General features: G+C 40.6%; 1 protein-coding gene across 2 annotated transcripts in view; it reads right to left on the reverse strand.

Moving 5' to 3' along the window:
- The window catches only part of CTPS2 (CTP synthase 2), a 143,906-nt gene that overhangs the window by 83,347 nt on the left and 45,022 nt on the right, over positions 1-15,537 (reverse strand). For both annotated transcript variants that reach the window (XM_074967396.1, XM_074967388.1), the window contains 4 exons: positions 15,054-15,142; positions 13,819-13,913; positions 11,969-12,031; positions 11,019-11,062 (listed from right to left, as the gene is read on the reverse strand). In XM_074967396.1, coding sequence (XP_074823497.1) covers positions 11,019-11,062; positions 11,969-12,031; positions 13,819-13,913; positions 15,054-15,142 — 291 coding nt within the window. The remainder of the gene's footprint in view (positions 1-11,018; positions 11,063-11,968; positions 12,032-13,818; positions 13,914-15,053; positions 15,143-15,537) is intronic.

Here is a 15,537-nt window from a genome sequence, read left to right on the forward strand (position 1 = left end):
TTATCAACACACACTAAGCAGGACCACTTCCCAGTTATTTTAGAATTAACATTTTTATTTCATGCTACAAAAACATGATGTAAGGAAATGGCCTTTATATAGCTCCAGCTTTATGTGGGGGTAGTACTTTGAGACATGGGACAGTTTAAATCAGGGGTGGGCAAACTTTTTGGCCCAAAGGCCAATCATGGTTCCAAAACTGTATGGAGGGCTCGGTGTAGTGTACTAAATTGCTCCTCATAGGAATGTGCTACTTACGGTGTACTACTTACGGCTGCCACTGCTCGTGCTCTGAGCGGCATGGTAAGGGGGCGAGGAGCGGGGGGGGGTTGGATAAGGGGCAGGAGGTCTCGGCGGGCAGTAAGGGGACAGGGAGCAGGGGGTGGTTGGATAGACGTGGGAGTCCCGGAGAGCCTGTCAGGGGGTGGGGTGTGGATAGGGGTCAGGGCAGTCAGGGGACAGGGAGGACTGGATAGGGGCTGGGGTTCTGGGGGGGGAGGGGGAAGAGGGGGCTAGAGGCGGGGGGTCCCGGGAGGGGGCAGTCACGGGACAAGGAGCAGGGGGGGTTGGATGGGTCTGAGGGGGGCAGTCAGGGGGGCGGGAAGTGGTGGATAGGGGGCAGGAGCCAGGCTGTTTTGGGAGGCACAGCCTTCCCTACCCAGGTGTAGTGTATTAAATTGCTCCCCGTAGGAATGTGCTACTTACGGTGTACTACTTACGGCTGCCAGTCCTGGTGCTCTGAAAGTAGCACATTCCTATGGGGAGCAATTTAACCTGGTGGTGGCTCTCACAGCCGCGCAGCCCGGCAGGAACTCGCAGCCATGCCGCCCAGAGCGCTGATGGCACACGAGCTGAGGCTGCGCGGGAGGGGCTGGCGGCGAGCCTCCCTGGCAGGGAGCTCAAGGGCCAGGCAGGACGGTCCTGCGGGCCAGACGTGGCCCGTGGGCCATAACTTGCCCACCTCTAGTTTAAATTCATGGTTTTGGAAGGAATATATGGCCATAGACATTAAGGTCGGTCTATCACTCCCAGCAAGGATTGTTCACTACAGTATATACTAGTCAATTCAATTTAAGTCAGGACACACATCTCAATATAGTAAAATATCTGAATTAGATATATTTAAGATTTGTATGTTAAATACAAACTTACCCATATTCTATTTACTATTTTAAAAAAATATTTTCTTCAATAACATGCACAAAATATACCTAACAAAAATAGCTGTACTTAGGTGAATCAAGTAAAAATCTGTAAGGAATATCATAACTGTATACATACAAAATTAATTATATCAAATCTAAGATCAAATATGGCCTGCATATTACAGTAGAACCTGAGAGTTACGAACACCTCAGGAATGGAGGCTGTTTGTAACTCTGAAATGTTCATAACTCCGAACAAAGCATTATGGTTGTTCTTTCAAAAGTTCACAACTGAATGTTGACTTAATACAGCTTTGAAACTTTACTGTGCAGAAGAAAAATGCTGCTTTTAATCATTTTAATTTAAATCATAGGGTTGGAAGGGACCTCAGGAGGTCATCTAGTCCAACCCCCTCCTCAAAAGTAGGACCAAACCCCAATTTTTGCCCCAGATCCCTAAACAGCCCCCCTCAAGGATTAAACTCACAACCCTGGGTTTAGCAGGCTAATGCTCAAGCCACGGAGCTATCCCTCCTCCCTGAACAAAACAAGCACAGAAACAGTTTCTTTACCTTGTCAAATCTTTTTCTTTTAACTTTCCCTTTATTTTTTTAGTAGTTTACGTTCAACAAAGTACTATACAGTATTTGCATTTTTTAAATTTTTTTTGGTCTCTGCTGCTGCCTGATTGTATACTTCCAGTTCCAAATGTGGTGTGTGGTTGACCAGTCAGTTCATAACTCTGGTGTTCATAACTTTGAGGTTCTACTGTATCACAAATGTGTCTGTGACCTCTGCACTGATGGCCTGTGTTCTAACAGGATATATTCATTAAACCATTCTGACACTAAAGGTTTCGATTCCTTCTTTCGCATATTCTTGCTATTGACAATATAATAATAAAATATCTTTGATATTCGTTTACTTTAACAACTTTAAGTTACAGTTAATAACTAATTTAAAAAAAAAACATTATTAGGGTTAAAAAGTCAAGGACACAAAGTTAGGAAATGTCAGAATTAAAGTTGTTAATGCATCCTTCATTTGTCCTGCTTCTGCATATGCATTATGGTACAGCATTTAATTCCATGATTACGTTCTATTTATTTTCCACAGGACCCAGAAAAAAACATCTGATGATGAATTAGACGGATGGTCAGTACATTACAATACATGGCTACAAGCAGAGCATCCACCATTCTCTCTGCTGGCATCATGTTCTGCCTTATGACAGACAGTACAAAGAAAAAATGTTCCAAAAATATACTTCACTGTTTACATTTTTAAAGTAACATTTTGCTCCTTCTGGGAACCTTTTAGCAAGCAACATTCACCGCAACTATGAGAGACAGGTTTGGATTGCAGTTGGGTGGGATGATGTTTGTATTATTGTGAAAATCCTTTCACCAATACAGCTAGCTGTTCCAATTCGAGAGCAGATCTCTTTGCTAAAATGAAACTTCCAAACACCTGTTCTTTAAGGGAGATCTGACCCTTTACCCTTTAAGGGTCCAGTCCTGAAAGGTGCTAAGTATCTTCAACTCCCACTGAAGAAAGGGGATGTTGAAAGTGCTCAGCACTTCATAGGAAATACCAAACATGTTTCTGAATCAGGCCCTAAATTGGGAACAACTTACAGTGCATGGCTACATAGCTGCAGAGAGCAAATGAGACATATTTCTATTGGTTCAGATCCTAATTCCTGTCAGTCTCATAGAGGGGACATCTTATATGCATTTTTTTTAATGGATTTGAGGTGGCCCTGAAAAATATTCAGAGTGGGAATACTCTAAAGGAAGGGAGATTTCACTCTTTCACAAAAGTGGTAAGACATTTTTCTGGTTTGGCTATCGTGACAAAGTTCCTCCTCTGCCTTGGTGGGTCCTGCGCTTATTGGTGGATTTGCTTCCTCAGAGGTTCACGGCAGCCCTCAGTTTGGCCACTTTCGTCGCTCAAATCTGCCGTTCACTCAGTTAGCCTCATCAATGGCCAGCATGGGGAAAGGAAGAAGAACAATCCCCGCAGTCTCTGCTGATCCACCTAGTGGATCAGGGAACAGGCCAGAGATCTTCCCCTCTGGTGGAACCCACAGTCCAGTTCAACTCCTCCGGTATCAAGTAGGGAGTTGGGGGGATGGAGGGATGGGGGGAACACGGGCCCACCCTCTACTCCAGGTTCCAGCCCAGGGCCCTGTGGATTGCAGCTGTCTACAGTGGCTCCTGTAACAGCTGCATGACAGCTACAACTCCCTGGGCTACTTCCCCATGGCCTCCTCCCAACACCTTCTTTATTCTCAACTCAGGACCTTCCTCCTGGTGTCTGATAATGCTTGTACTTCTCAGTCTTCCAGTAGTACGCCTTTTCACTCTCAGCTTCTTGCGCCTCTTGCTCCCAGCTCCTCACATGCACCACAAACTGAAGTGAGCTCCTTTTTAAACTCAGGTTCCCTGATTAGCCTGCCTTAATTGAGTCTAGCAGCTTCTTGATTGGCTGCAGGTGTTCTAATCAGCCTCTCTGCCTTGTTTCCAGAAAGTTCCTGATTGTTCTGGAACCTTCCCTGTTACCTTACCCAGGGAAAAGGGACCTACTTAACCTGGAGCTAATATATCTGCCTTCTATCACTCTCCTGTAGCCATCTGGCCCGACCCTGTCACACTATACATGTACAACTTCTGAAGTTTGCTTTTTTGTATTTGTTATAAATACAAAATAAAATTTATGCAAAGAAATAACACTTAACCTCTTTCAATGAATAGGAACTTAGACACTGACTTCACGGGAGTGTAGGATTCAATCTCTTAATAAATATTTAGCATATTCATTCCTCTTTACAACACAAGCCCAATTAGCCTTGCAACATCAGTCCTCTCTATTGTCCCATACAGATTTAGTCATCTTTGGGAGGAGTATGATCAGGTCCACATCAGATGAAGTTACTTTTGCACATTAAAACATTTACCATTTTTTTTAGATTCTCTTTTTAATCCTTTCAGCACATAGCCTACATCAGAAAATTCCAGCGTCATAGTAATTGCTATCGGTATTATTAGTTACCTTATTGAGAAGAAACTAATGAAACACAAGGAAATGAAATTAAAAATAAGGCATCCCTGTAAGAAGGAGGACAGACCACTAGCTTAGAACTTGGGAGACCTGGGTTCAAGTCCCTGCTCTACCACAGATGTCCTTTGTAACCTTGGGCAAGTCACTTAGTCTCTCTGTACCTCAGTTCCCCATCTGTAAAATAGGGAAAAGAACACTTTCCTACCTCACAGGGGTGTTGAGAGGATAAATTAAAGATTGTGAGATAAAATAAGGTACCTAAAATAGACTACTGTGTACACTTCAGTCCTTAAGTAGCTAGTGTTTCTTGGAGAAAAATTATTTTTCAAGTAGTCTATTTTTTGGCCAAATATAAACTATTTTCATACACCTTGTTTTTACTTCAATTCTGGCTATGAGCCCAACCCTGCAAATACTTCTGTACGAGAGCAACTTTATGCATGCAAGTAATCACACTGAACTAAATGGGATTACTCATGTGTGTAAGCATTTGCAGGTCTGGGATCTATATTTCTTTTCTTTTTATCTCTGTTATACAATAGGAGAAATTTCTGACTTTGACTGTGTTACTAACACCTCTTGTAAGTTATAGGAAAAGCAGGCAACGGGAAGTAAACATTAAATAGTGTTATAAAAGTGTCACTTCCTCCCAAAGCCCACTTCTAATCCAAGGCTCCGGGTTATGAAAAATGCTTACATTTTACTTATTCCAAAATGTCAGGAGCACTTCATACCATATGTAATATCAGAAATATCATGGAAAATAAAGTTTTAAAAATAAAATCAGCATTTTCAAGGCTAGTACTGACAGAGCCATTTTTACAAAAGTTATATTAGAGGCATCAGCAGATAAAAGACTGAGACCACAACGCAAGAGCTCATCAGAAAAGATTACAACCTGATTTAATATTGTGGGGAAAGAGGGGGAATAAAAACAAAATGCCTTTGACCATTTGGATCAAATTCTGCCCTAACACGCTGTGTAAACACATTTACTGCAAAGGGCTGCAAGGAATGTACAAAGAAAACAGTGCAGAATTCATCCCTAAATGTATTATTTGCAGTATAAAATTATTCCACAGAATAATAATACAACTTGGCGCATTACTATTTCAAAGCGTTGCAAAAACATGAACTACATTAATCCTCACAACAGCCAGGCAAGGTCAGTAGGTATTATCATTCCAATTTTACAGATCAGAAAACAGAGGCAAAAAGATTAAAGGCCTTACCATAGAACACATGCAGCAAGTTATCAACACAGCTGGAATTAGATAGCATGAGTTTCTGGGCCTGACCAGCCCTCATTCATCTAGCCGACATTCCCTTTGTGAAATCAAATCTATATTAAGCAGAGCTGGGCCCAAGCTTCAAAATCTGGATATGGAATTCTAACATGCACGATATGATGGATACAGCACTGGGCTGGGAGTCAGACGAGCTGGGTTCTATGCCTGGTTCTGCAACTGACGGACTGGTTGACCTTGGGAAAGTCACTTCACCTCTCTGTGCTACTGCTTCCCCCATCTATAGATTAAACTTACCATCTGTGCAAAATACTTGGAGCTCTACAGATTAAAAGAACTATTAATTATTATTTTGTGACATTCAGATAAAAGATTTTCGTTCAAGACTATTTCTAGTGCTAAAGCAAGGACGGATAAATGCATAAATGCTAATAACTGTAACAGGAAACTCAGACATGTCCACTTTAATTTAAATCCCCTAGACACATTTTATAATGCTTTTCACCATGTGGCAAGGAAAAATGGTAAAATTTTGTTTAAAATAAACTTTGTAGTTAAACATTATAATGTGCAAGTCACAAAAGAAACTCATAAACCAGTGTTTTGTATGCAGAAACTATCAAACTATCAAGTTTCTTAGCACTGAAATATCAACTGCACACTATGGTTCCAGTCCTCCAGCACCTACAGACTAGCTTAACTCCTGCATGTAGCCCCTCTGACTACCCATGAAGCTCAGCAGGAGTACTCATGTGGATAAAGTTTCTCCTGGGTGTGTCAGCAGGATCAATGCCAAGTAATGCTTTTGTAATCACACTGAACCATGGAACAAGATGAAATAGATGAATAATAGTTGAGCTGATATAGATCAACAACACGGTAGGAAACTCCCTTACAGCTTCAGTATGCCTTAGTTACTCTTCAAACAAGTCAAGTCACAACATTTACCTCTTCAACTTTAGAATGAGAAGCAAATATCTCAAAAAGAAAATCTTCACAGTGCTAAAAACTTTTGATCAAAACAGTTTCTGTGCATTCTATTACAGTAATATCACTTGGGCCATTATAGTTCCAAGGACACAGTCAATTAATAGTGTTGCCAATTCTTGCGATTTTTATCATGATTCTTGTGATATTTTGCTGTTTTTCTTAGCTGCAGCTCCTTGAGTCAGGTGATTATGTGAAAATCTTAGCTTTTATTTTTTGTTTTTATTTAAATAAGTTTCTAGTCTTCATGGTTGCAGAGAAAAGCTGTAAAACAGACCCTTACAAGCTCAAATCCAAGAAGACAAATAAAAAGAACCCAAAATTTATTAATTATTTTTAGAAATCTCATGAGTGTTAAGCCAATCTCGTGATTTCTGGGGTTCAGCTCATGATTTATGAACTCCTGAGGTTGGCAATACTACGTGTAGTAAATTAAAAAGAGTTACAAGAAATTCCAAGTTCTACACCTTCCCCTGAGAATCCTTGCTTATTGGCATGGTTCAGCAATCACATGGTCCTATTTTTTTATTTAAAAACAAAACAAAACAAGCAAAACACAACTGTTACTGGACCAGTGTTTCTCCACTCCCATTCTCAAGGAGCAACTTCCAGAGGAGTAGCCGCCGACACAAGGAAGAGTAGTACAGTAAGTGCTCTACTTCTGTTTCAAGCCTTACTGAGTTGCTGAGGGTGTTACCAGGGAATGACATGGTGTTCCCTCATCAGCTCTCACGTTGCATGAAATCATCTCTATGGCCTCAATAATTCACAAACCTCACTAACCTGATACCCCTTAAATTATTTCTGTCCATTACTATAAACAATATCCAAATATTTTAATACAATGCAGGCTCTGCTAAACTGAAACCTTTATGGCTACAGGTATTAATATGGTAAGATGCCCAGTTGAAACAACTGAAGGTTCTCTTTGCCTCACTCAGAGTTCAGCTGTGAAATATCAGCATTTCCACTATACAGATTAAGATTCAGAAACAGGCTTTGCAGAGTAGCTGTTATGCACATCACACACAAACTGTTTAAACTCCATTCATTACATTAATCTTTTGTGACTTTCAGATTTTACATTTATTCCATTATTTTCTTCATATAAATTGTACTTGAATGTATGTCTTGCTTCTCCTTCAATGCTATCAAAACGCTGCAGATCACCCAATGATTCATGATATTTCTGTACAACAGCAATATGTTGTCATAGATATGAGCTTCAATTCACTTCTCAACACCTTTTCCCTTTTGTATGGGGTCAGAGGTGCCCACAAGTCTTTGCTACTCCTTCTGGTCCATTGCAGGGGTTCATAGGTCTTAGAGCTCCAGTCCTTTTCTCTTCAATCTTCTCTCGACAGTCTTTTCATCGTATCTTCTGTCTTCACATCCTTTCTTGCTGTCCTCTTCCTCCTATGCTTTCTTTGCAAATCATTCTTCTCTCATTAGTATCACTTGTCCACCCACTTCAAATGTGCACTCTCCAGCCTATTTATTACTGGGAGCCCCACATTCATCTTTCCCCTAATTTCTTCCATGCACACACTGTCGTCCCTCCACTTGGCTGCCATTCTCAATATATTATGTGCTACTACCTGTATCTTAGAAACATAGAAAATCTTTTTTCTTCCATGTGCAAAAGACCCCACCATTTCTAAACCACAGAGCAGACAGAGAAAAACACATGCAGCATATACTTTTCCTGTCAGTTTGTTACTTAACTGAGGTCCTACAGTACTTCTATCTTTTTCACTGTCACTCATGCACAGTGGGCTCTTCTTTTCAATTCTCCAGATCTCTCTCTGATAGCACTAAGGGTATGTTTACACTCCAAAAAGACACCCGCAGTCGGCCTGTGCCAGCTGACTCGGGATAAGCGGCTGTTTAATTGTGGAGTAGACATTCGGGCTTGGGTTGTAGTCAGAGCTCTGGGATCCTCCCCCCTCGCGGGGTCCTAGACCCTGGGCTTGGGCTCGTCTGAACCACAATTAAACTGCCCCATAGCTCAAGCCCCGTGAGTCAGCTGGCACGGGCCAGGTGAATGTTTTTAACTGCAGTTTATACCTTCAGTGTACTTCCCCATGTGACTGGGCAAGGCCAGATGGCTATAGAAAAGTAGTGGGAGATAGATATATTAGCTCCAGGCTAAACAAATCCCTGGTACCAGGTTAAGTGAAATGGAAGCTGCTCCAGGTCAATTAAGACACCTGGGGCCAATTAAGAACTTTCCAGAAGGCAGGGAGAAGGCTAGGTTGATTGGGACACCTGAAGCCAATCAGGGGCTGGCTGAAAGTAGTTAAAAGCCGCCCAGTCAGTCAGGTGGGTGTGCATGTCAGGAGCTGTGGAAGGAAGTTGCGCTGTTGGAGAGGCTGAGTAGTACACACCATACCAGGCACAAGGAAGGAGGCCCTGAGATAAGGGTGAAGTGGAGCTTGAGGAAGTGGGTGCCGCTATGGGGGAAGTAGCCCAGGGAATTGTACATGTCATGTTTCTAAATGGTCAGCTACCATAGCTGATACTATTAGGGTCCCTGGGCTGGAGCCCGGAGTAGAGGGTGGGCCCGGGCTTCCCCACCCCCACCTTTGCCCCTTGATTAATCACTGAGACTGGGAGACAACAGAGACTGTGCAAGGAAGGATAACTTCTCCTCACCTCCCTTGCTGGCTTATGATGAAAATGGCTCAGCAGACTGTGACCCTTTTCTCGAGAGAAAGAAGGGTTACGTGAAGGGTCATAGTGAGCCTCCAGGAAACGTGGGACCCACGGAGGCAAGGACAGAGCTTTGTCACACCAACTACACAGATTCTTTCTTCTCCTTGAGTGTCTCTTCTGAAGCTTCAATCAACAGCTCTTTTTCCACCCTCTTCACTTGCAAAACTTCAGGTTTCTTTGTGTTTATCTTCAAACCATGGTCGTCAACACAGACGTCCACTTGCTATTGTTCTAACATTTAGTACTATTATTGCACTTTAACACAGAAAATTGCTGTGAGAGTTGAAGTATGGATTTGAACAGGCTAAAAAATATTGTACTGTGGACTGATTGCTATTACACTGTAATAAACAGTAGTTCTCTGTAATCATTGATAAAAGAATACAGCACGTAAAGTAAAAGCCAGCAATGAGCTCATGCTGACAAGTTTAAATCTTGATTCAGATCCAGACCAAAATTAACTCAAAGCATAAGACATTCAGACCTGGGGTATTGGTTCAGGTCCATCTTTAGTGAGGATTAAGGGATTTTCAAAGGATACAGATAATCCATAGCACTTCAATGGCATGTTACAAAGACCATCTACTTAACAACAAAGAAATATGGCAACATCAGGATAAGTAAAATGAGATTACTGACAAGAACATTTTGAGGGGGCTAAATGTCACCTGCAACAAGGTTTAGTAGGTGAGACCCGGAAAGGGAATAAACTGTAATGGCATGATAGGAAGAAATTCTGCTGATGCCCCCTTCCCAAGGACATGCATTCAGTGCATCCTAAGATCAGTCTTCCCTGTAGCCCGGCCCTTCTGCATCTAAACTTCCTGCCCACCAAACAGGCTTAAGATAACCTTGATAATGTTCAGGGTTTCAAGAGTACATTGATTTATGGAATTCATCAGGGGTCAATTTTTCTTAGATGCAAAAGAAGCATGCAGTCTGTAAGCATGCAGTCTTTTGAAGACTAAGCAAAAAATCCATTTTTACATTTCAGATTACAACCTAACACTTCTGGAGCAAGCTGACACTGGAGCAGCAGTTTAACATTTAGCAGTCTGTTAATTCAATATATATCTAAAACATTTCTCTTGTCTTATCTTTTTCATATTCTAGAAATCCCCATTTTTCAGATAGTCTGTGAGCTTTCCTGTTATGAGAATATTACATGCTCTCCTCAACTATGAGATATTATCAGGGGGCTCCCTTCCAAGATTGTGCCAGAGCACACATGGATGATGTGAGTGCAACTTTATATTACTGAGTCAAGAGGACTTTCTATCTGGAAAATCCAAAATCACTATGATTGGAACCATTTGTACTTTCACTTTTATTAAATCCACTATGATGTTTTTAAGTGCTTGACCAATTTTCCTCTGCTTTGGGACAGTCCCATCAAACACACAGCATAGAAAACTGTCCTAAAGAAGGACTTTCTCTTTGTGACACTAGAACAAATTTGGAAAAAAAAAAACCTATCCCATAAAAAAAATTATACCAGTCCTTTTCTTTATTTTCCCTGCAATTTTATTGCAAAAATTTGTGTTTTGATAAGAGATCTTTCCTTCCTTATAGCTTCTTATTATGTTTTACTCTATGGTAACCTCGTTACAATCCTTATTCTCTGCTTATATCAATCTGTGGCCATGCAAATTACTCTGATATAAAAATCAACATTATATCTTCATTACTCTTACATCTTCATTATAGTGCTGAGTTCCCATTTAAACAATAAATATGCTGAATATGGACAGCAGACATCTCTTCATGTCACAACACATGAAAAAGATACATAGCCTTTCATCAAACCAAGGCAAAAAAGGGGTATTAAGAAAACACACAGAAGAAACAAATCAGTACTTACAACAGGGTATTTTGTGTTTGGGTCAAATTCTGTAGAATTTGCATCTGGAACACAAAAAATTCAGAATAACCACCATACATTTTCATCGTCCTAGATCATCATCTTTGTTGGCTTGTAGGACTATATTGTGCCCTTAGGCACAGCCTTGTAAAGGTGTGTGTGTAAGGTACAACACCCCAGCAGCAGCATCAGGAAGCACAATGCCTCCGGGTAAGTCGAAACGTCAAGAAGAGGGTGTGATTCCCAACTCAAGGAAACATATCTGTGCTAGCTCTGATTGAGCTAGCACACTAAGAATAGTGTAGCTGCGGCAGCATGAGCAGTGGGACAGGGTAGTGTCTGCCCCAGTGTCTCAGACAGGTATGTAGTCAGTGTGGCTAGCCCCTCTTCCTGCTCATGCTTTTGCAACTACACTCTGTTTTCAGTGTGCCAGTGAGATCAGAGCTAGAGTGGGTACGTCTTCACAAGGTGGGAATTACACCTCTAGCTTGAAGTGCAGACATACTCACAGAGACTCACCAGAGCCACACTTCCTCCCCTACTACCGACTTGTTCCTGAGGGCAACTTTTACTGCTGGCCTAAACCAGCACTAAATTACTACCCACCTTGCACTTATTTGGCTACTCTGCTCAATAAGTAGTGGGGTGGAGCCAACGTTCCTCCCATTCCCCACCACTACCTACCCACTTGCTTGAGGGACAGACTACAGAGGTGAGCTGACCAGTGTATTCCTATGCTCCTGAAACCAAGATCTGAGTAGCCTGCACAGGGGTAGAAAGAGAGTTCTTACTCCCTTTCATAGGCATATAATCCAATTCACAATCTAGCTCTTCGAATTTTTTCACATTGATCTAAACACATAATACTATGATCTGAATAATATAAAGTTCATATAAAGAATAAGCTTTCTTCTAAGTGAACCAAATCCATACTAGAATACTGAACTCACCTTTCCAGTTTAAACAGTTTCTTGCAAACTCCACCACTGCCAGCTGCATCCCCAAGCAAACTCCTGCAAAGAAGAGAAGAGAACCGAGTTTCACACAATAGAAAGTAGAATTTGCAAAGTAGCCTCAAATCAGCTATCAGAATACCCACAGTTTTGATTTCTGGCTACCCAGTTTGTATGTACAAACCCATACATTCTGGAAATCCTGAAGACTGGTTGACTAATTGAGGGCAAGAAACGTAAAGGTCACTCTAGACTATTCAGAATAACAACGTCCTTAGAGTCCTACTAAATAATCTTTTTTCATTTTAAATGTTATGTGCCTAGTAGGGATAGGCTACAGCTGAAAGTTTGGGTATGTTCAGATCCAAAATTTTGGCTGGGCCCATCCCTAGTATCTAGTCAAAGAATTCACCATACATCTTAGATTGTAAGCAACTCAAAGCAAGGACCATATCTTCTTAAGTGTCTGCATAGCACCTGGACAAGATCCTAATTGGACACTACTATAATAGAAATGTGTAATGAAAAGTAGTAAGCAATACAGAAATGATCAGACATAACAAACATGTTGAAAGGGATATTTTCTTCAGATATATTGAGATAAAATTATAATGTTGCTGATTTGTTACTCTTAAAAAGACTGATACTCCAAATCAAATGTAAAATCTATGAACTAACTAAGGTGATTCTAAGGTCTTTGAGGCAGGGACTGTCTTTTTGTTCTGTGTTTATACAGCACCTAGCACAATGGGGTCCTGGTCCATGACTGGGGCTCTTATGTGATATCACAAAACAAAAACAAATAATAGAGTCAGCATCCCTCACGTAGAACTTGAATGCTGACTCGAGTCAGAAACCACTTACATTTTAATAGGTTTCAGAGTAGCAGCCGTGTTAGTCTGTATTCACAAAAAGAAAAGGAGTACTTGTGGCACCTTAGAGACTAACCAATTTATTTGAGCATAAGCTTTCGTGAGCTACAGCTCACTTCATCAGATGCATGCAGTGGAAAATACAGTGGGGAGATTTATATACACAGAGAACATGAAACAACGGGTATTACCAAACGCACTGTAACAAGAGTGATCAGGTAAGGTGAGCTATTACCAGCAGGAGAGCGGGGGGGGCGGAGGGGGGAGACCCTTTTGTAGTGATAATCAAGGTGGGCCATTTCCAGCAGTTGACAAGAACGTCTGAGGAACAGTGGGGGGGGAAGAAGGGGGGAATAAACATGGGGAAATAGTTTTACTTTTTGTAATGACACATCCACTCCCAGTCTTTATTCAAGCCCAAGTTAATTGTGTCCAGTTTGCAAATTAATTCCAATTCAGCTGTCTCTCGTTGGAGTCTGTTTTTGAAGTTTTTTTGTTGAAGAATTGCCACTTTTAGGTCTGTAATCGAGTGACCAAAGAGATTGAAGTGTTCTCCGACTGGTTTTTGAGTGTTATAATTCTTGACGTCTGATTTGTGTCCGTTTATTCTTTTACATAGAAACTATCCAGTTTGACCAATGTACATGGCAGAGGGGCACTGCTGGCACATGATGGCATATATCACATTGGTAGATGTGCAGAACGAGCCTCTGATAGTGTGGCTGATGTGATTAGGCCCTATGATGGTGTCCCCAAATAGATATGTGGACACAGTTGGCAACGGGCTTTGTTGCAAGGATAGGTTCCTGGGTTAGTGGTTCTGTTTTCTTTTTACATTTTAATGAGGCCCACGCAACTTTGCCAGGTAGATTTTAGGTCCTATTTTAACAACTACTTTAGTTTTATAAAAAATTAACCACCTTTCTCTACATATCTTCAACACTCAGTGATATTTCATTAGTTGAAAGATCTTACCAAGAAAAGGTTTTTTCTTTTTTCTTGCCCAAGAGATTGCTTGGAGTTTGCCTTCTGTTCCCCTAAATCCAAACCCGCCTGGGACCAAAATGCCACTGTAATAAAATCCATACATAAAGTGATTGGGATGTAAAATAAGGATAAAAAAAGAAAGTCTCCGTGTGTCACTTAAGCGATAGACTTGCCAGGTTAAAATTAAATAAACGTGGTGTTAAGGGACACCACATTTTGTATACTTCAAGATGTCAATTCTCTGTGATCTTTAATGAGAAATACACCTCATCAACATGAAAAATCCATTGGATTTATTTCAAGTTTTGGAACATCTGCATCAGTGTTCTAGCCAAATTCAAATAAAGAAATTCCTATTTCCTTAACAAGCTATAGAATTCTTCTTCACTTCTTGACACTACACTGTTGGATGGTACTTCTGGTGCCTTGACAATAACTGCTGAGTAATACTAAATAGATGCCTTATGGTAGTGGATGAAGTAAAATGTTCCCTTTAATTATACAGGGTGAACTGCTGGTCCCAGTGCCATCCATCGCAAAACTTCTATTGATTTCAGTGGGGCCACTCACAGTTTAATAATTTTGCCAAGTAGATTGATACTTATAAAAACAGCCTTACAAAAATGTCATGAACATTTAGTAGCCCAGGCACAACATTGACTTATTCACTTTTTACTATGATGTTTGATGACAAAAATAAACTACTGATCCTTTAGTCACATCAGAAAGGGTAGAATTTTTGAAAATGCCCAACTCTTCAAATGTACCTAAGCACTCAGGCACATTTAAAATCCCACCCAAAGAGGCCAGAACAGGGGCTGAATTCTGGCCCAATATTTTTTAACGTGTTATTTCCTTCGGTATAACTCATTCTTGTCACAAATTATCATGAAGCTATTTCTTCCTGTCAGCAACCAAACCAAATTCCTAAACAAGTCTACTTCGTATAGTGAATGGTTCAAAATCTTTTGAGTAATATATGATTTGCCATTTGAGATGCACGTTAGAATTAGTGTGATATTTTTACATAAAATCAAAAATCTTTTCCATGATAACTTTTACATTGCAAAGTACTGAGTTAAGGAGAAGAAAGATAAGATGGTATTGGATATTGAAATTATACGAGACACTGGAAAAATCAGTTAGGAAAAAATGTACATTAAACAAAACAACAAATCATTAAACTCTTCTACTTTGTATATAGAATACTTGACGGCACTTACTCTGCTTTGCATAATTTTTGCCACGCCTGGTGGTATTTCACTGGGTTCTCAACTTCTGTAGAATGCTCAAGCTCTATTGAATCTATATACTAAGAAAGAAAAATATAGGACAAAACAGTATTTCATTCCACCAAAAAAGCATTATAATGTTATACTGTAAAACAAACATTTATAACATAAAAAAAGCCTACAGGACTTTTCAATGATTCCCACAATAAATCTGCACATAAAAAATACTAGCTAAAGATCCAATCCTGCAAGGACCTCTGCAGTGGTGGTGGAACTAGGGGTGCTACCACACCCCCTGGCTTGAATTAGTAACAACAAACACCAAATACATGGTTTCCATCATCAGCACCCCCACTATAAAAATTGTTCCAGAACCCCTGGACCTCTGTTTAGGTGCAGAGGTCAGCCCATAAGGAATTCTTTGTAGGGTTGCGTCTATTGTTATGGTGTGTGTAGTTTTCTAACTGTAAGTCTT

Source organism: Natator depressus, chromosome 1 (assembly GCF_965152275.1).
Source record: "Natator depressus isolate rNatDep1 chromosome 1, rNatDep2.hap1, whole genome shotgun sequence".
Lineage (NCBI taxonomy): Eukaryota > Metazoa > Chordata > Testudines > Cheloniidae > Natator > Natator depressus.